The 22,793-nt window shown below is 31.8% G+C and overlaps 1 protein-coding gene across 1 annotated transcript; it reads right to left on the bottom strand.

The window, feature by feature from the left end:
- Window positions 1-976: 976 nt before the first annotated feature.
- On the bottom strand, window positions 977-20,840 carry LOC134725138 (ragulator complex protein LAMTOR3-like). Its single transcript, XM_063588699.1, has 6 exons — window positions 20,785-20,840; window positions 11,296-11,330; window positions 7,872-7,930; window positions 4,224-4,357; window positions 2,861-2,924; window positions 977-1,859 (listed from the first exon to the last, which is right to left on the bottom strand). Exons 1-6 carry the CDS (start codon window positions 20,791-20,793, stop codon window positions 1,786-1,788), a joined length of 375 nt encoding a protein of 124 aa, XP_063444769.1. The 5' UTR covers window positions 20,794-20,840; the 3' UTR covers window positions 977-1,785.
- Between the last annotated feature and the right edge of the window lie 1,953 nt (window positions 20,841-22,793).

Raw genomic sequence — 22,793 nt, 5'->3', positions numbered from 1 at the left:
TGACAGGAATACAGTACACATAAATGCAAAAACATTCAGGAAAGAAACATATGTAAATAAATAGTAAAATAATACTAAGTAACACCAACAGATCTGACTAATCACTGATGTTACTTGGCAACAGTACAACACATGTGCCACTAGTGAAGACAGCACTGATAATCTGCATCTGCACATCCAAGTTGTTCCTGCTCAATGTATAGTTTTGTGCCATGTATTTTGACTCTTACATTTTTTAAGTTGCTCATCTCATTTGTTTATAATCTTAATGGCTTCATCCTCATTTAAATATTATTGCATTCTTGGGTCTGCTGTTTGTTTTCCTCAAAATTCTATTATGTGTACAAAACAGTTACTGCTAGAATATCCGTTTTGTAGTGCCAGTCTTGTTTTTTTGTTGTTGTTGTTAAGATCAAGAAGATACAAAATTGCCACAAAGAAAGTAAGAAAATATAGAACAATAATAGCCATAGGACCATAACATAATACAATCACCTAAACAATCATAACAATCAATTGTTGAAGCTGGGTCAATGAATAGAGATACTTGTAAAATTATAGTTTTTACATATTTTCTTTTTTGGTCAGATAGCACTTTAACTGGCTTTCAAATATTGGAATGAGCATTCTTGATAAAGGAGCATTCACAATAGCGCTTTGAACTTGTGAAATCTTTAGTTCTAAGTATTTAATATTGTAGTACTAGTTCAATAGTGTTACTCTGTTATGTGTTAATATAAAATCAGACTTTATTTTAATTTTAGTTTCTTGTGTACAATTTGAAAATTAGTATGGCGTTCTTTATCACTGAACTAGTATATATTTGTTTAGGGGCCAGCTGAATTCTCGATACATTGAAGACCTGTTGTTGACCTACGCTGTTGTTTTTTCTATGGTCAGGTTGTTGTCTCTTTGACACATTCCCCATTTCCATTCTCAATTTTATTTCAAATTGAAAAAAATTACAACTAAACTGTTTGATGAAAACATTTTTATTTTTATTACAAATAATTACAAACTTAAACTTGCCCTTTACAAATCCAAAGAAAAACTTTATTCAAATGAAATATTACAGAACACACTATGAAATATATTTCAACTAGTGATCTATTGGGGAATAGCTACTGAAAGGAAAAACCTGAAATGTTTTTTTAACATTTCCAAAAATTGTCATATAGTATAATAATTAAATCAAAACTGAAATCAATTACAAAAATGTTGAACAACAGTACTACTTTTACTGCACCAGATGTATATTTCAACAACGCATATCTATTAAAATTTTAAAATTCATGAAAAAGTAAGTATTTACAGATCAAAAAGTGTAGAAAAATGTTTAAAATTTAATAATAATGAAAATTGCAATAAAACTAAGTCTATTTCATAAATAAAATATCAAAAAATCAATATTAACTAAATTTAAGAAAATCAACACCATACCAATCAATTCTTTGGAAATGTCTCAACATTATTTCAAGACTTTTATTATATCTAAGTTGTTATGCATTTTACATGCTCATTCCTGATAGAATTCCATTTATATTTTGTTAGTACAGTAGACCTGTGTTAAGAGTAAGAGACCAATCTTCTTTTGGTAGACCTTGTGAGCATTACAACTCATCACTTATTTTTTGATAGGTAAATCACCTCAAAAAGACCATTTTTTAGTGTTAGACAGAAAGAGTGGTCTCTCACAACAGGGTATATTGTATCAATTGATTATTTTATTGCACATACAATTTATATATAAAGATATAGACAGTATTTTGCAGTATGGCATCCCTGCTATGATGTTGACACCACTTTTGAAACTTCATTTATAATGTCATTCATGTCTGCTTCCAAATTTAACAATAAGCCTGAAAAAAATATAGAATAATTTCAATAAATATACTGGTAAAACCATTGTTTGCACCATTCTCTATGTTTTTGCTTTTGTTTATTTGTATGTGAACTGTTGTCTTGGTCACAAATATCTGAAGCAAACCAAAATTATTGTCAATTGCAAAAGTGATTCATTTTTTTCCCCCTTTTGTATGCGGTTGTTGTCTATTTATTGTGAAATAAAGTCTTTGACAAGAAATATCTGGAGATTCATTTGTTTCAGGTCACTTTTAAGTTCTGAACTTTCATATAAACATGATATCAGAATGGTTCTTTACTCATCTCTTCCTGTGTTTGCTTGTGTCAGTTTCATAGTATAATCTTGATTGTGAAAAAAAACCCAGAAAATACCAACATCATTTTCTTGATCTTGAAGTAGCTTACTTCCAAGTTTAAAAACATTCAATGGAGGCTTAGCTATTTATCTCTCAAAAACTTAAACCTCAGACTATCTTAAAGTGAACTCAAAAAGTTAAGGTAAAAAAATAAATATTGGATGAACAACTTAAGATTTACAACAATGAAAACTTATGGTTCATCAGAATTGACTGAACTCTATGAAAGGACACAATGTCTATTCTTATTTCAGCCTTTTTTAACAATATTCCTGTTAACTATTTATAGATTATGTACATTCTATTGTAGGCTTAACAAGAATGTGTCCATAGTACATGGATGCCCCACTCACACTATCATTTTTTATTGTTCAATAGACTGTGAAATTGTGGTAAAAACTAACTTGGTATTAAAATTAAAGAGATCATATCATAGGGAACATGTGTACTAAGTTTGAAGTAGATTGGACTTCATCAAAAACTTCATTGACCAATAACTTTAACCTTAAGCTGGAAAGACAGACAAACAGACATAGGAATTGACTCACAGACCAGAAAAAATAATGGGCACAACAATTATCAATGATAGAAATTCTGATAAAAAAACATATTCCAGAAAACCATCAAAAATAAATAATTACCCGTATTTGTATTACTATCTGCAATAAATGTTAGCACCACTGGACTTTTGTTTATCTGAACAACCTAAAATGAAACAGAATTAAATGATAAAAATATACAGGGCCAGAAACAGATATGAGGTCACCAAAACTTGTTTCATTTAAGCAAAAATTATTTTACTATATCTTTATACATGTAGTGGTGTAACTAGATAGAAAGTTTGACTTGTTATCAAATGGAAGGAAATATGTATCACTAGAAAACTATTGAAAAATAACATTTAAACTATATAACAAATTATAACAAACTCTACATAGATCATATTTATTTTATAATTTTGTCTTATTTCCCTCTCTTTAAACTAGAGGCTCTAAAGAGCCTGTGTCGCTCACCTTGGTCTATGTGCATATTAACCATTTGCTCTAAATGCTTTGGTTTTAGAGTTGTAAGCCAAAATCTACATTTTACCCCATGCTCTTTTTTAGCCATGGTGGCCATCTTGGTTGGTTGGTCTCATTTTTTTAACTAGATACCTCAATGATGATTGTGGCAAAGTATAGTTAAATTTGGCCCAATAGTTTTACAGGAGAAGAATTTTGTAAAAGATTACAAAAATTGGTAAAAAAATGGTAAAAAATTACTATAAAGGGCAATAACTCCATAAGGGGTCAATTGACCATTATGTTCATGTTGAATTATTTGTAGATCTTACTTTGCTGAACATTATTGCTGTTTACAATTCATCTCTTTGACTCTATCTATAATAATATTCAAGATATTACCAAAAAAGTATAAATTTCCTTGAAATTGCCAATTCTGGGGCAGCAACCCAACAAACAGTTGTACGAATCGTCTGAAAATTTCAGGGCAGATAGATCTTGACTTGATAAACAATTTAACATTTGCTCTAAATGTTTTCGTTTTCAGAGTTATTAGCCAAAATCTACATTTTACCCCTATGCTCTATTTTTAGCATGGCGGCCATCTCGGTTGGTTGGCCCAGTCACCAGACACATTTTTAAACTAGGTACCCCAATGATGATCTTGGCCAAGTTTGGTTAAATTTGGCCCAGTAGTTTCAGAGAAGATTTCTGTAAAAGTTAACGACAGTCGACAGACGGCGAGGAAGGACGACAAGTCATGAGAAAAGCTCAAAACCAAAGAGCTAAAAAAAGAGTCCTTAACTTAAACTCTACAATTAAACTTTATTGAGACATACATATAACAACTCAACTATAATCTTGCCAATGGCTCATTTTCATTTTCCATGACTGACCTAATATCGATTTATAGAATGAAATTAAAACATAACAAACATTTTTTTTATCATTTCATCATATGATATCAGTTTATTTTTTGTATTATTTTGCTGCTGTTGATTACCTGATAGTTTTGATATAAACATATAAAACTTTTACTCTGCTGAAACCCTATTTTGTTGGCTTGTTCTATGGCTGTACCAAACGTGGATAGAAAATTTGGACGCAAGGCTAGTTCTGGTACCTGCTCAGTTGAACCTGAAACAATCAACTTTTCTGTTAAACTTGAATATTTAAATAACATTAGCCATGTCCTTTTTTGGTACGTTTATCAATGAGAAACAATTTTCTTGACCTTGGTTTGGGAATTTGCCCCTGACTACACACTTGAATATTGAATAATCATCAACCACACTGCGTAAATTGATTAAATTTGACATCTATTATATATTTCTTATATCAGTGTCCCTCTGAAAAATTCAAGGAACATTCTGGTAAACCTTTTTTTCTTCTTCTCAAAGAATTTATAGCATCACATCCATTTCAAAATCCCTCAAGAAAATCATTGCAGATTGAATTGCATTCAACCAATATAGCATCACATTAGCTTGATATCTAGTCTGTGTAAAGAACACAATCCCAGTAGATTTTTGCTACAGTATACATACAACGAACTATAACCAGATGCTCCGCAGGGCGTAGCTTTAAACGACCGCAGAAGTTGAACCCTGAACGGTTGGGGCAAGTATGGACACAACATTCAAGCTGGAATCAGCTCTAAATTTGGATTGTAATTAAATAGTTGACACAGCATAGGTTTCTGACACAGAATGAATGTGTTCTAATGAACTTAAAATTTTTGTTTTCTCTTAGAGCAATTCACTATGCTGTTGAATATTAATCCTCTCAAAAAAATGTTTGAAGAAATTTTCTTTTTATTTATGAAATTTCAAATGAGAAAGATTGAACCCAATTTTTTAATCACATCCCCCTTTCCCTTATTCCAAAACTAATCTCAATTAAAATATTCTAATGGAGTTTGCAACAATAACTACTCATTTAAATACATCATAAAATATTAAGATGTAATATACTGCTTGTTATCACTGAATGGTAAAGATCATTTAAATTTATCAGTTGGTAGTAAAAAGTGAATATACATTGTATATTATATATAACAAAGATTTAAGTTGATTCTGGATAAAGAGAGATAACTCCAATTAAAAAAAATTCTTGCAATAAGATATTTCTTGCTTACTATTCTAGACAAAGAAAGATAACTCTAATTAAAAAAAAAAATTGCTATTTCACAATATTGGGAAATTAGATATTTCTTGCCATTGCACAATACTGTGCAATTTTAAAGACTTGCTATTGCACAATACTTAATATAATAATTTTAGATCCTGATTTGGACCAACTTGAAAACTAGGCCCATAATCAAAAATCTAAGTACATGTTTTGATTCAGCATATCAAAGAGGCCCAAGAATTTAATTTTTGTTAAAATCAAACTTAGTTTAATTATGGACCCTTTGGACCTTAATGTAGGCCAATTTGAAAACGGGACCAAAAATGAAGAATCTACATACACAGTTAGATTTGGCATATCAACGAACCCCATTTATTCAATTTTTGATGAAATCAAATAAAGTTTAATTTTGGACCCAGATTTGGACCAACTTGAAAACTGGGCCAATAATCAAGAATCTAAGTACATTTTTAGATTCAACATATCAAAGAACCCAACCGATTCATTTTTTGTCAAAATCAAACTAAGTTTAATTTTGGACCCTTTGGACCTTAATGTAGACCAATTTGAAAACATGACTAAAAGTTAAGAATCTACATACACAGTTAGATTCGGCATATCAAAGAACCCCAATTATTCAATTTTGATGAAATCAAACAAAGTTTAATTTTGGACCCTTTGGGCCCCTTTTTCCTAAACTGTTGGGACCAAAACTCCCAAAATCAATACCAACCTTCCTTTTATGGTCATAAACCTTGTGTTTAAATTTCATAGATTTCTATTTACTTATTCTAACGTTATGGTGCGAAAACCAAGAAAAATGCTTATTTGGGTCCCTTTTTGGCCCCTTATTCCTAAACTGTTGAAACCAAAACTCCCAAAATCAATCCCAACCTTTCTTTTGTGGTCATAAACCTTGTGTAAAAATTTCATAGATTTCTATTCACTTAAACTAAAGTTATAGTGCGAAAACCAAGAAAATGCTTATATGGGCCCTTTTTGGCCCCTAATTCCTAAAATGTTGGGACCAAAACTCCCAAAATCAATACCAACCTTCCTTTTATGGTCATATACCTTGTGTTAAAATTTCAAAGATTTCTATTCACTTTTACTAAAGTTAGAGTGCGAAAACAAAAAGTATTCGGACGCCGACGACGACGCCAACGTGATAGCAATATACGACGAAATTTTTTTCAAAATTTGCAGTCGTATAAAAAGACAACAGCATCCTCGGCAAGGAACTTTGACAGTATACACAGGTAAACTGCAAAGGTGGAGTGGTCACCTTTTCTTCAGTCCTTTTTCATTGTTTAGCTTACTAACCGTGAGTAACTGATGATTTAATACTTGATTATTCAATAAATTATTTTGTGACTACATTAAAATACTAAACAAAAAAACCTATTGCAAATTACAAAGGGGAGATACCTCAAATTTATTAAATTCTACAAACCAAAAAAAAACACTAATCTTTTCACTGCTGTTATTTTAATTTTAACTGAAACAATGCAAAATAGAAACTGAATGATGTCTTGGTTTTTTTTTTCTTTCGTAAGCTCAACCTTTTTTCCCCTGGCATATACCCTGTTTTAAGAATTTAAGATATTATTGTACTTAAATAAACTCATCATAGATATCAGGATTAAAAATTTCTGTTTTTACCAGAGGCACGTTTCATCAAATTTAGTAAGCCATTCAGAGTTATCTATCTTCTATTGTCAATGTCAATTTTTCCTACCTGAAGTAAAATAAAGCCCACCCACGTTTATTAATAAAGGCAATACTTTACCAATTTCAAGTGGTAATTTACACTTTTAACTTCTTTTATCAAACTATTTATGAAAACTGAACATTGTCAAAAAAACTGTAAATTACAACCGATTGTCATATTAATAGCTGTAAATCATTAATCAAACTTCAATAATGATATCTATTAACTGAACTTCATCATGTAGTTTGGACTAAAATAACTATATGTTGTCGAGTGTCATTTAATATAGTGTGAACCAAACAGGTGCCTGTGGGGGAGGAAAAATAGTTTCTTTCACAAGGTCCTGATATAGTTATCTGAATGAAATATTATGCAAGATTGAATGAAATTCGTGAGATAAGAAAATAATCCATGATTGTTTTTGTCTTTTTCATGCATTCAAGACATATATCAAAACTTCAACACTTAACATTTATTATTTCTATAGATATATCTGTGGAAAATCTTACATTGATATATATCTGATAAATATTGATAAATATGAAAATTTATCTCTGGTGTAGGTAGAAATATCTTGTCTGTATTTTCCATTCATATAATGTACTATAACTTTTCAAAAAAATGTCTATTTTAAACAGATTAAAATCTGATATCTCTTTGTTCTGGTTTGTAGCAAGTTTCAAAAACAAATTCTACAACAAATGCAAAATTAGAAATAAAAAAAGTTAAATTGATCCTTACAATTTCAGGAATTTTTTGGCATTTTAGACTTTTTTTTTTGCTTTTCTTTCAATTAATCTCATACTTTACCTTTCAAGAGGGGTACTCCATCTCTGTCTGTAACTGCTATCGCCAGTAAACCATCAACTCTAAAAAGACAAAATCACACTAAAATCGGGGAAAAAAAAATAATGAGTCTGAAGCTCTTTTCTGGATTTACCTTTATCAGGAATGCCCTCACAGTCAAATACTGTGTATTCATTTTTTTTGGTGGGTATTAATAATTAATTATTTTTGGTGAATTGAAGAAATCTCTATTTTTGTGTATATTTGATATCATGGTTTTGAAAAAGTCTGTATACAACAAAATGGCAAATTTGTGATTCATTGAACATTTAATTTATGGTTCACCTGTGTCAATGAAAAAAAGGAAATATGGTGTCACACGAATTGTAATGAATCCAAGAAATAAAGCAAATGGTGCAACACTACACTTGTGAACTGCAGTCTGTACCCAAAACTTTTTCATACACTAGTCTGAAAACTAAATATCAAAGCTAGTTCCTATATACATGTAACTGTATAAAACTTTGAAATATTTCACTAGTCTGGTGAATTAGACGAGTTGCTAACGGTGCAGACTGGCACTGAAGATTAATTTTTTTTGTCTGATCGAGTACACAAAAGTGTGATAAAGGTATGCTAGACAAAAGAGAGTTAGGTGACACTTAAACTAAAGGGTGCTTTCAAAAAATCAAAGGATATCATAACATTGTCTTAATCTGGAATGCAGTCAATGTATTTTCAGATAATTTGCCATCAATAAGTAGAAACATCAAGATCAAAATAACATATTACCAGATAATTCTGTCAATGGTAATAAAAAGAACCAAGGTCAAACACAAAAATAGTACAATTGTTTAAAGATTGCTGTAATAAATAAATTTGTATTCTTCTGTCCTTACCTCAAAGAAAATTATATAATCAATAAAGGAAACAAGAATGACATTCAAGTATTTTATCATAACTATGATTTGATGTTTCAAGAATGTGTCAATAATTAATATTATCAGTAACAATTTACTGCTGCAGACACTAGTTGTACATTCCAACAATTCATGTCTGCCAGTGATGCTCAAACTCATGTTTGAAAATCCAAAATAAAATCCAAACAAGAGATGATAAATCCAAATAGGATCACAAATAAAAGAAACTAAGATTTCTTTATACTATAGCAAAACTAAGTAAGCAAGTAAAAAGTAGGTAAAGCAAATCTATATATGGTCTCTCTACATTGACAACTATTGGCAAATCCAAATTTTTTTATAAGGGAGGCCCACTGACTGCCAAAGAGGAGGCCTGCTCCAATCATGCTTCAGTGACTCTATAGATAATCAACCAAATTTCCCACAAAAAGGGGGGTGGACTGTGCCCCCTGCCCCCACTTAATCTGCCTTTGAGTTCCAGCATCCAAAAAAATAATTATGAAATATAATACAGTCATAGTCATCTAGATGTAAAAATTGTCATCAATACTATTCCAAGAACCATATCATACTGAGAAGGATTTGATGGCTATTGCCCTCAGCTATTGCCTAACCAAAAGGGTTTGAGTGTCTTAACCAAACCAAAAGCAATTAAATGTCTTTGCTCAACAAAGAACATTGAATTGTCATTACCAAACTTAAAGCATTTGCTTACCATTGCCAGATCGACAGCACTTGCTTACCATTGCCAAACCAACACTACTTGCTTACCATTGCAAAAACAACAACACTTGCTTACCATTGTCAAACAACAGCACCTGCTCACAATTGACAAAACAACACTACTTGCTTACCATTGCAAAAACAACAACACTTGCTTACCATTGTCAAACAACAGCACTTGCTCACCATTGCCAAAACAACAACACTTGCTTACCATTGTCAAACATTGGCACTTGCTTACCATTGCCAAAACAACAACACTTGCTTATCATTGCCAAAACAACAATACTTAATTACCATTGCCAAAAACAATAAAACTTGCTTACCATTGCCAAAACAACAATATTTGCTTACCATTGCCAAAACAACAACACTTGCTTACCATTTTCAAACATTGGCACTTTCTTACCATTGCCAAATAACAATACTTGATTACCATTGCCAAAACAAAAACATTTGCCTACCATTGCCAAAACAGCAACAATTGCTTACCATAGCCAGAAACAACAACACTTGCTTACCATTGCCAAAACAACAGCACTTGCTTACCATTGCCAAAACAACTGCACTTACTTACAATTGTTAAAACAACAACACTGGCTTACCATTGCCAAAACAACAGCAATTTTGCTTACGATTGCCAAAACAACAGAAATTTAGATTACTATTTCTGAACCAACATACAGCATTTGATTGCCTTTACCACACCAAATATATTTGATAGTCATATTTTTTGTTAAAACATTTAAACCCAATGCAATTGTTTGCACCAGCCTTAAGTGAGAAACCTGTTATTCCATTGTTTTTAGTTTATTGATGTGGTTTGTATCTCATTTATACATAGATTAGAACGTTGGCATTCCTGTTTGAAGCCGAAGTATCCAAGTTGAAGGCTGACCTATTATGCTTAATTCTTGCACATTGTGGCACTCATACCACATCTTATTTCTATTTAAAACATTGAAAACATTTGATTGTCTTTAATAACATCCCCACCAAAATCATTTTATTGCCTTTACCAGACCAAAATCATTTTATTGCCTTTACCAGACCAACAGAATTTGATTGCCAATACCAAACCAATCTATGAAGCTAGAAAGATATCAGCATTTGATTGCCATTGCGGCATGCCATACCCATCTTTACAACCAGAGATATGCAGCATTTGATGGCCATTGGGGCATGCCAAACCAAGCTATGAAGCCAGAAAGATGCCATGCAGCATTTGATCGCCATCGCAGCATGCCAAACCAATCTATGAAGCCATATAAAGTCAGCATTTGATTTACATTGTCAAATAAAATCTATGAAGCCAGAAAGAAATCAACAATTTTCGGAAGTTTATTTTTCTTATTTATAAATTAAGACAAGAATCATAATCAACTGAACCAAGTATTTCAGTGTCATTTTTTTTGTTAAAGTATAGCTTTAGCAAATTAACCATCATGATCATACAGCCTTGAAAATCCATTTATACTTATTCCTAAATATCATGAAGCAGAAAATGGCATAGAGTTTGTTTGTTGAATGAATAATGCATTTACTTAGATGCAATCAGAGACATGAAATGTAAACGTCAATAAACAGCTACCTTGGACTAACAACTTGTTAGATAAGAAATTACAATTAAAGATCATATCATCCTTAACGAGGCCAAAAAAAATAAAAGTTTTTATTTCGCAAGTAGTAAACTGGTATGAATTATTTGGCAAAAACTAGAGAAACTTATATAACCTTTGAAGAAAAACTAGGCATAATATCTCACATCACAAAGTGAAAGTAAGCGATAAGAAAATGTAACTTACGAATTGATCAGTTTCATCAAATAATTCTTCACTTCCTGAAATTAAACATATATCTCTTTGATAAAAAGTTGAATAAACAAACTTTCAACACTCAATATCTGACAATGAATTATGTATATAGATAAAAAGAACCATCTTAAAATCAGTTAGGCAATGCAAGATTTAATAAAAGATTTTTATCTAGAATATGCAAACCTTTTTTTAGGTAATAAGTATTGAATTCATGCAGTGTGTTAAAAAACAAAAACATATGTAATGTTTTATGGATATTATACAATGTCATTGATTGATAGATGTTTGCTTAATGTGGGCTCAGCACAAAAAGGCAATATTGCTGCAAGAGTGGTGTATAAACTATAATTCCTGTTTTCCAATAGTTTGAAATTTTACAAAGTGGAAGGAAATAATTTGGTTTGTGGCAGTATTATTATACATGTTCCCCCATTCTATCAAATACAGTAATTTGATTTGATTTTCTGTGTTTTAATTCCAATTTTTAGCACCACTTTTGGGATATTTCGTGGCGGCCATTTTTTTTGGCAGAGTAGGCCAGAACACCTGAGAAAATCACTGACCTTAAGTAGAATAACTGACAATCCTAGTCAATTAAGATTGAAGTCCAGTCAGTGCATCTGCACTAATAGGGTTTAAATACAGTGATCAGAACTTGTATTGCTCTTGATTTCACCACATGACAGTTAAAACACATTTTTTTTTCTTGTTCTTAACAAAAATATTACAAAGCAATTAAAATGATAACAAAGAAATTCACTTTCAATTACTTTTTACAAAAAGGACTTAATTTCATGAATATTAATTTTATCATGGTTTTATGTTTGTTATTTAACTCTTGAACATGTTAAAGTGTTCTAAAATCATACTAAACATTTAAACTTACTCTTTCTAAAAGCAGAGATTTACTAGAGAAGCTTTAGGACAAATATAAAAAAGAAGATTTGGTATGATTGCCAATGAGAAAACTATCCACAAAAGACCAAAATGACACAAACATTAACAATTATAGGTCACCGTACCGCCTTCAACAATGAGCAAAGCCCATACCCCATATAGTGAGCTATAAAAGGCCCTGATAAGACAATGTAAACAATTCAAACGAGAAAACTAACGGCCTTATTTATGTAAAAAAATGAAGGAAAAACAAATATGTAACACATGAACAAACGACAACCACTGAATTGCAGGCTCCTGACTTGGGACAGGCACATACATAACTAAAAGTAATGTGGCGGGGTTAAACATGTTAGCGGGATCCCAACCCTCCCCCTAACCTGGGACAGTGGTATAACAGTACTACAACATAAGAACGAACTATAAAAATCAGTTGAAAAAGGCTCAACTCATCAGATAGATAAAACATAAAAGAATTTATAAAGATGTAATTATTAGCTTAGAGTTTTCGGCATTATGTGACTGTTACATTCTAAAAGTGATATAATAAGGAGATTTTTACAATTAACAATTGTTTGGAAACTTAATTTAATTTCTAATATAAAAAGAAGATGCAGTATGATTGCCAATGAGACAATTCTTCACAGAGTCCAAATGACAGAGAAATTAACAACTATTGAGTACCGTATGGCCTTCAGCAATGAGAAAATTCCTAATCCACATAGAGAAATTAAAGCTTTCACCAAAATATTTATTAGCAAGTGAAGAAATAATCTCAAAATACTCTTTCTGCTGTAATTTAATACTTGATGATAGCGCCTGTAACATATATATTCTCTGTATAAATCTTCAAACTGTTCAGATTTGTGCAATTTTATCACTATACTCAGTCTCAATTTTCTCTCATACATTTGATTTTTTAGCCAATTTTATTGAAAATTTCCAAAGGTTATAGAAAATATTCATGTATATTTTTTAGTGTACAATAAGAACTGTATTAATATTTTTGACAGGAAGGCAGACTGGTCTTTGCGCACTAAATATTATTATCTTTTTTTCTCTAAAAAATGTATTTAATGTTGGAAGAGAAAAGTCTTATATTTTAAGCTACACACTTATATAAGTATCATACTGTGCAATTCATTAACTAGACATAAGAAGAAATAAATGTTTGAAGTAAACAAACAAATTAAAAAACGCCCACTGACTTGCACCATAGGTGCAATGAAACAACATCAGATTAGTCAGTTTGGATATGCCATGACAACAACCACTATTTTATCATTTAAACAATATATCAAATGCAGAATTACAATTTAGATAAGTTTACGATTCTTCCAATAAATTGGAAGACTATCAATGTACTTTTTACAGATTAATTGATACAAATTGCATTACTTTGCTAAGATGCACAAGTAAATAATGATAAAACCTAATTGCATATAAAGATAAATAGTTTCAAAGTGATGTAAATTTCACTGAAACACCAATGTCTATGCTACAGTAACTTAATGCACTTAAGACGCCAAATCATCCCGTTGAAGATACAGTTTGAAAATTGATAATACATCCTACACAAGAAGGTTATGATAAGACTATGCATAAAATATCAGAGTTGTTGAAGGAAAATGACAGTTTGGTGATTAATAAAATTAGGGAAAAAAACATTTTTGAGCAATTCTTTAAAATTTAGCATGGAATGCATCAAGAATGTAAGAATTTTAAGAAAAAATAATAATTATGACATTTGGATGAAGTAGAAAACTAGACAGACAAGTACACTGTATTACAATAAATGAAATATAAATATCTGGAGTTCACGAATGAAAGTACATTTTGTACACCAATCTAGACTAGGTTAAATGTCAATATCCTTTAACTAGAGCAATTTGAAAGTCACAGATACTTGAGCATAGGTAGAAGTCTCCTGGTGCACCTTGTAAGTTCCAGTCTCCAGATACCTAAAGTGTAGGTTAATTCTTTTAGAGTAATTGGAAAGCTGCAGATACTTAATTGTAGATATTGATCTTCTAAAGTTATAGATACTTATTAGGTAAAGATAAATTGGTGTGCTAATTTTGAAAGTTGCAGATACATACACAGGTATAAGTCTTCCAGAGAAATTATAAAATTACAGATACTGATAAGGTATAAAAGGTATTGGTCTTCTAGAGTAATTGGAAAGTTGCAGGTATTACATAAAAGCATTGGTCTTGTAGAGTAATTGGAAAGTTGCAGGTATTACATAAAAGCATTGGTCTTGTAGAGTAATTGGAAAGTTGCAGGTATTACATAAAAGCATTGGTCTTGTAGAGTAATTGGAAAGTTGCAGGTATTACATAAAAGCATTGGTCTTGTAGAGTAATTGGAAAGTTGCAGGTATTACATAAAAGCATTGGTCTTGTAGAGTAATTGGAAAGTTGCAGGTATTACATAAAAGCATTGGTCTTGTAGAGTAATTGGAAAGTTGCAGGTATTACATAAAAGCATTGGTCTTGTAGAGTAATTGGAAAGTTGCAGGTATTACATAAAAGCATTGGTCTTGTAGAGTAATTGGAAAGTTGCAGGTATTACATAAAAGTATTGGTCTTGTAGAGTAATTGGAAAGTTGCAGGTATTACATAAAAGCATTGGTCTTGTAGAGTAATTGGAAAGTTGCAGGTATTACATAAAAGTATTGGTCTTGTAGAGTAATTGGAAAGTTGCAGGTATTACATAAAAGCATTGGTCTTGTAGAGTAATTGGAAAGTTGCAGGTATTACATATAAGCATTGGTCTTGTAGAGTAATTGGAAAGTTGCAGGTATTACATAAAAGCATTGGTCTTGTAGAGTAATTGGAAGGTTGCAGGTATTACATATAAGCATTGGTCTTGTAGAGTAATTGGAAGGTTGCAGGTATTACATATAAGCATTGGTCTTGTAGAGTAATTGGAAGGTTGCAGGTATTACATATAAGCATTGGTCTTGTAGAGTAATTGGAAAGTTGCAGGTTCTTATGTTTTGGGGTCTAGAGTATTTGATAGATGCAAATCTTAGGTATAGATATTAAGTATCGGTTGTTCAGTGTTTTTTTTTATAGTTGCAGATACTTGATATCAGTAAGGATACATCTTCTCCAGAAAATAGATACTTAACCTAAGGCATTAATTATCCTTCTAGAATATTTTGAAATCTGATAATTATAAATCATAGGTATTGCATGGTCTTCTGGAGTAAATTGACCGTTGCAGATACATTAAAAGCAGAAATTTTCATGGAGGATTTAATTTTGTTTATTTCATATAGAGACTATATCCACAAAATTGAAACCCCACAAATTTTTTTAAGTTTGATATAATATCACTTCCAATGAGTGGAAAACACAAATTTAAATCCCCATGAACATGATGAAATCTTATACATGTATAGAGACGAATTGATACACAAAACCATGAAATTTGAACCCCAGGACAATTAATGTTTCTACAGTATGTAAGAATAAAAATTTGTCTACTACGGTAAATTGAATCTAGCAGATACTTCATAGAAAACATTATAAAAAGTAATGTTCCACAGTATTTTGAAAAATATACATGTTTGAGCATTTCAGATTTAAGAAGGGATAGTCTTCTTGGTGGAGTAATATGGTTAATGCATAGACTTTTTACAAGTCCTATTCCTAATGTTGCCTTGTCGTGCCCCTTTTCAAAATTCTGGATCTGCTACTGCATATATGTATACATGTAGGTATTGGTCTTTTACAGCAATTAGAAAGTTGTTAATATAAAAGTATTCAAGTCAACTTGTTTTAAAGTGCATGTGAGTTGATTCAGTTTAAGCAAATTACTCATGCTAATGAACTTTATTATTAATTTAAAATTTTCTTCGAATATGAAATAGAAATATGCAGACCAAGGCCCTAAATCAAAAGAGTTAACATCAAAACTCACTCGACAACATTCTCTCCTTTGCATGCAGCTAATCAATCAGCACTTAGCATCAAGAGTGATTTTAAAAAGAATCATCTTGTACATGTATAGATCGTACATCAACATCTGTCAGAACACAGAACTAACTGCTAACTAATGCTGATTAATTTGTACATATGAATTGGAAGTTTACTAAGTACCTTTTATTCATGTTCTACTCTGGCGTAGGAGGTGAGGGCAAATAAGGTAAAATTTTGTTTTTGCCCACTTTACATTTTGCAGGAAAAAAATATTGAAAAAATAGAACAAGACAAGAATGTGTCCATAGTACAAGGATGCCCCACTCGCACTAACAGTTTCTATATTCAGTCGACCATGAAATTGGGGTCAAACTCTAATTTGGCATTAACATAAGAAAGATCTTATCATAGGGAACATGAGTACTAAGTTTCAAGTTGATTGAACTTCAACTTCATCAAACACTACCTTGACCAAAAAATTTAACCTGAACAAGACAGATGAATGGATAGACAAAAGGATGAACGAATGGACACACAAACCAAAACAAGAATGTGTCCATAGTACACAGATGCCCCACTCGCACTATCAATTTCTATGTTTAGTTTACCATAAAATTGCGGTAAATAGTTATCAAAGGTAACAGGATTATAAAACTCTAATTTGGCATTAAAATTAGAAAGATCATATCATAGGGAACATGTATACTAAGTTTCAAGTTGATTGGACTTCAACTTCCTCAAAAACAACCTTGACCAAAAACTTTTACCTAAAGCGGGACAGACGGACGGACGAAGGGAGGATTGAATAAAGGACGCATAGACCAGAAAACATATTGTCCATAAATGGGACATAAAAATTCAGCATAACCAAAATCAGATATATTTATGATTTGCAACATAATTCTTTTACAATCTTCATTTTTCTCTTGGAAACAGACTCACTTTGTTGACAAGTGTCTAAATATTTTGTCACATGACTTATTACTCACTTATCACAACTATTTAAAACCTTGTGTTTTCAAGGTTAAAAATAACTTATATCAAGTCCCTAAGGTTAGGGATGAATCATTTTATTATCTCAATTTCAATAACAATATGTTTTTGAAATGACAATGTATACTGATGGTTAAAAAGGACGGCAAAGTAAATTGTCATTTTCTTTAAAACCTGAGGTCTGTCAGGCTTAGCTATTAACCAAAAAGAAAGTCTGATTGCAACAGTAGGTTGCAGACAACCACTGCTAATTTGAAACCCTGGCAATGCATGCAAACAGAATTCAATATATGTAAAATCATTGTGAAGAAGCACATTTTCTGATTCTTTTCAACAACTTTATAAAACATGATAAGGACAGAAAAAAAGAGGCTCTCATTTGAAGAGCCTGAATCGATATCCTGTATTTCAGAGGAAAGGATTTTTAAATGTTAGCAAACTAGATGAACAAATTGTGTAAAATTGTATTTCAAGGGCAATAACTCCATAAGGGTCAATTGACAATTTTGGTCATATTGTCTTTTTGTAGATCTTACTTTGCTGAACAATATTGCTGTTTACAATTTATATCTATCTATAACGATATTTAAAATGATAGCAAACAAGAATGTGTCCACAGTACACAGATGCCCCACTTGCACTATCAATTTCTATGTTTAGTGGACCGTGAAATTGGAATAAATTCTCTAATTTGGTATTAAAATTAGAATCATCTTATCAAAGGGAACATGTATACTAAGTTTCAAGTTGATTGGACTTCAACTTCATAAAAAATACCTTGACCAAAAACTTTAACCTGAAGCGGGACAGATAGACGAACGGAGGAACAGACACACAGACCAGAAAACATAATGCTCCTCTACAGTCGTAGGTGGGGCATATAAACTGCAAAATTTCGTTAAAACTACCAATTCATTTTTCAGTGGCAGCAACCTAACAACAGGTTGTTAGATTCGTCTGAAAATTTCAGTGCTGAAAGATTTTCACCTATCATGCCTATTGAACAATTAAAATCCAATGTCAGATTGGCTCTTAAAGCTTTAAATAGTTTTGAGATCATGATCATATAAGCCAAAAACTGCATTTGACCAATATGTTCTAATTTTAGCCATGGCAGCCATGTTTGTCAATGGAATAAAACTTCGGATACAATTTTATAATCTTAATACCCTAAGGAACATTTAGATAAAGTTTGAAGGTATTTGGCCCAGAAGTTTCAGAGGAGAAGAAATTTAAATGTTAGAAAATTTGACATGCTTGATGAACAAATTGTGTAAATAACTCCTTTAAAGGTCAATTGATAATTTTGGTCCTCAAAACTTTACATTTTAATTTGCTGAACATTATTGATGTTGATTATCCATTGTTATCAGGGCTGATAGATCTTGAACAATTTTACCCCATATCAGATTTGCTTTTATCATGTTTAAAGCTTTAGTTTTTGAGATAGAAGCCACAAACTGCATTTGACCCCTATGTTCTATTTTTAGCCTAGGCGGCCATGGCCATGTTTGTCAATGGATCAAAACTTCAGATACAATTTATAAGCTACTTGTAGATACCATAAGGAACATTTAGTTAACATGGTTAAAGTTTGAAGGTACATTTATTTGGCCCAGTAATTTCAGAGGAGAAGACGTTTGGAATAGTTTACAACAACAAACGACAATGATGAAAGATGATGGATGATGACGGACACCAAGTGATGGCATAAGCTCACATGGGGTCCTTTGGGCCCCAGTTAGCTAAAACATTGAACTAGTGACATCAAACAACAATCACCTTTTGTTTGTGGCTTCAGAATTTAAAGCCCCAGTCACACTTAACCAGGATAGCACTACGCTCACCACAATCTAAAATAAATTCAGAATGTGGTGAGCTCGCAGTAAGAGAGGCATGAAAATATAAATTTTTGTTTCCTCCACGTTGCTACTACGTCCTCATTATGCTTCTACAACAATTCTGCTATGATTATTCCATGTTCTGACCATGCTTATTCTGCGACCTCAATACAATTATCACGATCCTTGTACGCTCATCAGTTCTCACTACGACCATATCACAATTTATTCAATTGCAACACAATCTTACCACGCTTCTACTGCCATTACAGCACCCTCTTATCACGACCATACTATGATCATACCACGTTCATACCATAATCTTACAATACTACCCTCACAGCAATAATATCAACATCGTGTTTCATATAAATACTGTATCATTCCATCTATTTCTCATTGATATGTAGAGTTTCTTTGAAACAACACAGTCATGCAACCAAAATCTACCAAAATTTATGGGCATGGTGGTAGGGGTAGAGATAGAGACAGACAACATGACAGAGGGATAGTAACGAATCATGATATATGTGGGACCAACTAATCCAACCTAAATCACAAACTATTGCTGGTCCATCAAGATCAAATAACAATGCTAAAAAAACAATAGTAGGGATGACACAGATGTGTCAAGCATGGTTGAGCCATTGGAGATAATGGACAAAAGGTCAAAGTTAAAGAGCTTTTACATATATTTTATATGATAATGAGTATGATAATCATAGTATGAACATAGTCAGGTTTTAAGAACAGTGTGATGAGGATGGCATGGGCATGCTAAAATCATAATACATGTACATAGATATAGGAATATGTGGTGTGAGTGCCAATGAGACAACTCTCCATCCAAATAACAATTCAAAAAGTAAACCATTATAGGTTAAAGTAAGGCCTTCAACAACATGTATGGTCTTGAACAGATTGGAATAAATGTGGTATACTAGTCGTAGTGGAAGCATGGTTGGGTTGAGAACTTGATGGTCATAGTGAGATTGTATCAAAGTCGCTGTGAAATTGTAGCACAGTTTCTTTGACTAGAATCATGCTGTCGCTACGATGTCACTACAATGTCACTTTAATGATACAGTGACCTTTGAGATCTTACCACGACCATACTGCATTCTCACTTCTCTTCTAACTAGGACCTGATCTCTTAGACCTCACCATGACAGTACTACCAGACTACAATCTTACTGTGATCTGGACGATCGTCAAAATATAAATTGGGATCGTGGCCTAGTGGGACTGCTGCATTACAGTAACCTTTGAGAAATCCAGTAGGGGAGGATGAATAGCGATAAGGTGTATGGACGATAATAGGACTTGGCTACAGTACTTTCACAAAATAAACTTCATATGGAAGCACTAGTTTCTAATATGGCATATCCAGACAGAAAGTCACCCATGATATAGAATGTATCCGCACCTTGAAAAATCCTAAAATGTTGTGAATATGAAAAATGATGGATGAAAAATTGTTTACATGAAACTGATTACCACTTAAAGATGATAAATGTAAGAAAAACATACAATATTTAACTTTGCGGGCTGATCATGTAGTACCTATCTAATTAAAGAACTGTCCTATATAATTTGGAACAAAAAGGAACTGCATAATAAATTTTGAAGAGACCCTCCCATTTTCTAGTTAAAAGTTTTCGCTATGCGGCAAAACGACAGTTACTGAGTTAGGCTATTAAGATATGAAATCTTTTAATCAAAGTTTAACTCAGTCACGATCTTAATTCCTTTAAATATTTAATAGACATGGTGTCTGATAGTAGAGAAATCAACTAAAAAAGAAAAGAAAATCTTACGTCTGTCATGATGAACACTGTTTTTGTTTTCAAAGTGAAGAGCTTTTAATGGTTAAACCTAAAACCCCAAATTGATTTAAAAAAAAGATACACAGCAACGGACAAATATATTTCCCCCAAATGTTGTCATCATCTTCTTCTTCTTCCCGGTTATATGTCGAACTAAATATTTTTGTTTTTGTTTTTGTAAATATATATATAGGCCACGGCGCGCTGCGTGCAAACAGTAAATAATCTTCAGATCATTGAAGGACTACTGAAAACCTAAAGAAGAAGAACTCTATAAAAGTGTAATTGACTCGGGCGGATGTCAAACAGACAGGAGGCCTCTTCTCTCTGACCAAAAGTAAAAGTCCAGAAAAATCTGGATGGTATTATGCTGAATTACAACTATATATACTAGTTCTTCACCTGTCTAATTTCATTTTAAGATGTGGTTGGGTCCAGGAGCTGGTGTTCACTCTGGCCCTGAAGTCATCGGGTTGTCCTGTTTAAAATGATCTTAGACAAGTTCTTTTTATAGAGTCTCTTAAAATTGATGTAAATTTTAATAGTTTTATAGATTGTCAGAAAATTGTATTTTTATTTTAGAATCAAGATATCATAAGACTATGTGCCAAAACCTGTAATTTTATTCTAAAAGACGCCGAGAAGTTTTATATTGTAAATAATAATTAAATACTTTTGTTGTATAATTTTACCATTCAGATAATGATTTAATATTTATTATGTACATATACATATTGTTTTAGTTGATTATTGTCTCTCATAAATCTGTTCAGATTGGCTTATGTATACAAAGTGTATCTTTCAGTATAAATGTATTGTGTAATTTTATACATAAGGTAAGACGTAAATAAAATTTTGAATTGAAATATATTGAAAAGCCCAAAAGTCCGTTGTCGGCAAAATAGGTTGCTAATAATCAAAGAAACTCGCTGATTTTTATATCTTAATAATTTTCTAGGTAAAATAAATTGAATTACGGTCATTGAAATTTTATATACTATGATCGCTAACAACACAAAAAAATGCATTTTCGGATCCCTCTATCAGGCCGGGGACATGTTAAAATATAAGCTCCCATATGTAAAGCAGTCGTTAGAACCAGGGACTTTCTATCCTAGTTGGTACAGAAAGTCCTTGTTAGAACTGAGGGCAGAAATCTTATAATTTTTCCATGTTTTCTTATAGAATTGTCATTTCTTAGCAATAGTATATATTTGCTTTTAGTTCTTGATTTTTTGTCACAAACTAATTATATGAATATGGCAAAAAGAATATTTTTTGATTAGGTTGCCTTGGTCCATTAACACCATATATCGATATTTGCGTCTTATGATCTTCAAAGATTTGCGGCAGCCACTTTACAACTGAAATACATATTTTATTGTCTCAAATATTAAACGGTTGCCTCTCTCTAAAAATGATTTTGAAGAAAACAAATATACTGAACCGCAAAAGAAACGTTGTATTTCGAAAGCCTAAATTTTCAAATGCATTGACAAAAATATCTATTTTCTTTTGGTTTAGTTAAATTACCAGTAACCTTCAAATGAAGCTGATTATGTTTAAATCTCCGTTATGGAGTTTTTGTTTCATCTTAATCTGTTTGGTGCAGTACTCATGCCACGACTTAACCCGTGACAAAGAGAACAAGCAATAGGACGTTTGAATGTTGAATAACGACTTCAAATAGTTTCAAATGCATATAACTGCAATGTACGCACCACCCAATGTCTACGTGAACACCACAATGCAACAAACAGTACAAATGACCGTCCACGTACTGAACTCTAATGCGGACCTGAATTAAATAAATCTGTGATATGGTAGCGAAAAAGTTTATCAATGAACAATAAATGTACTGAAATGATGCGAATTTGTTAAACAACAAGGGTATTTATACACCTTTTCAATAAAAAAAAATAGCACTTATTCTTCCATTATGTTTGCCTTGAATTACTGCGACGTTTCTTTTACCGTTCAGTATATAAACGTACTACAAC

The sequence above is a fragment of the Mytilus trossulus genome, chromosome 7 (assembly GCF_036588685.1).
Source record: "Mytilus trossulus isolate FHL-02 chromosome 7, PNRI_Mtr1.1.1.hap1, whole genome shotgun sequence".
NCBI lineage: Eukaryota > Metazoa > Mollusca > Bivalvia > Mytilida > Mytilidae > Mytilus > Mytilus trossulus.
Note: the sequence above shows the minus strand (reverse complement) of the source record. Positions and strands in the feature narration are given on the sequence as shown.

Bases quoted from the DNA above. Each gene is read 5' to 3' on its own strand.
- LOC134725138 (XM_063588699.1), bottom strand. The intron at 2,925-4,223 runs GTAATCAACAGC...GTTTCATTTTAG, and splicing joins GTTTATATCAAAACTATCAG to GTTGTTCAGATAAACAAAAG. The intron at 1,860-2,860 runs GTAATTATTTAT...TATTTTTTTCAG, and splicing joins AGATAGTAATACAAATACGG to GCTTATTGTTAAATTTGGAA.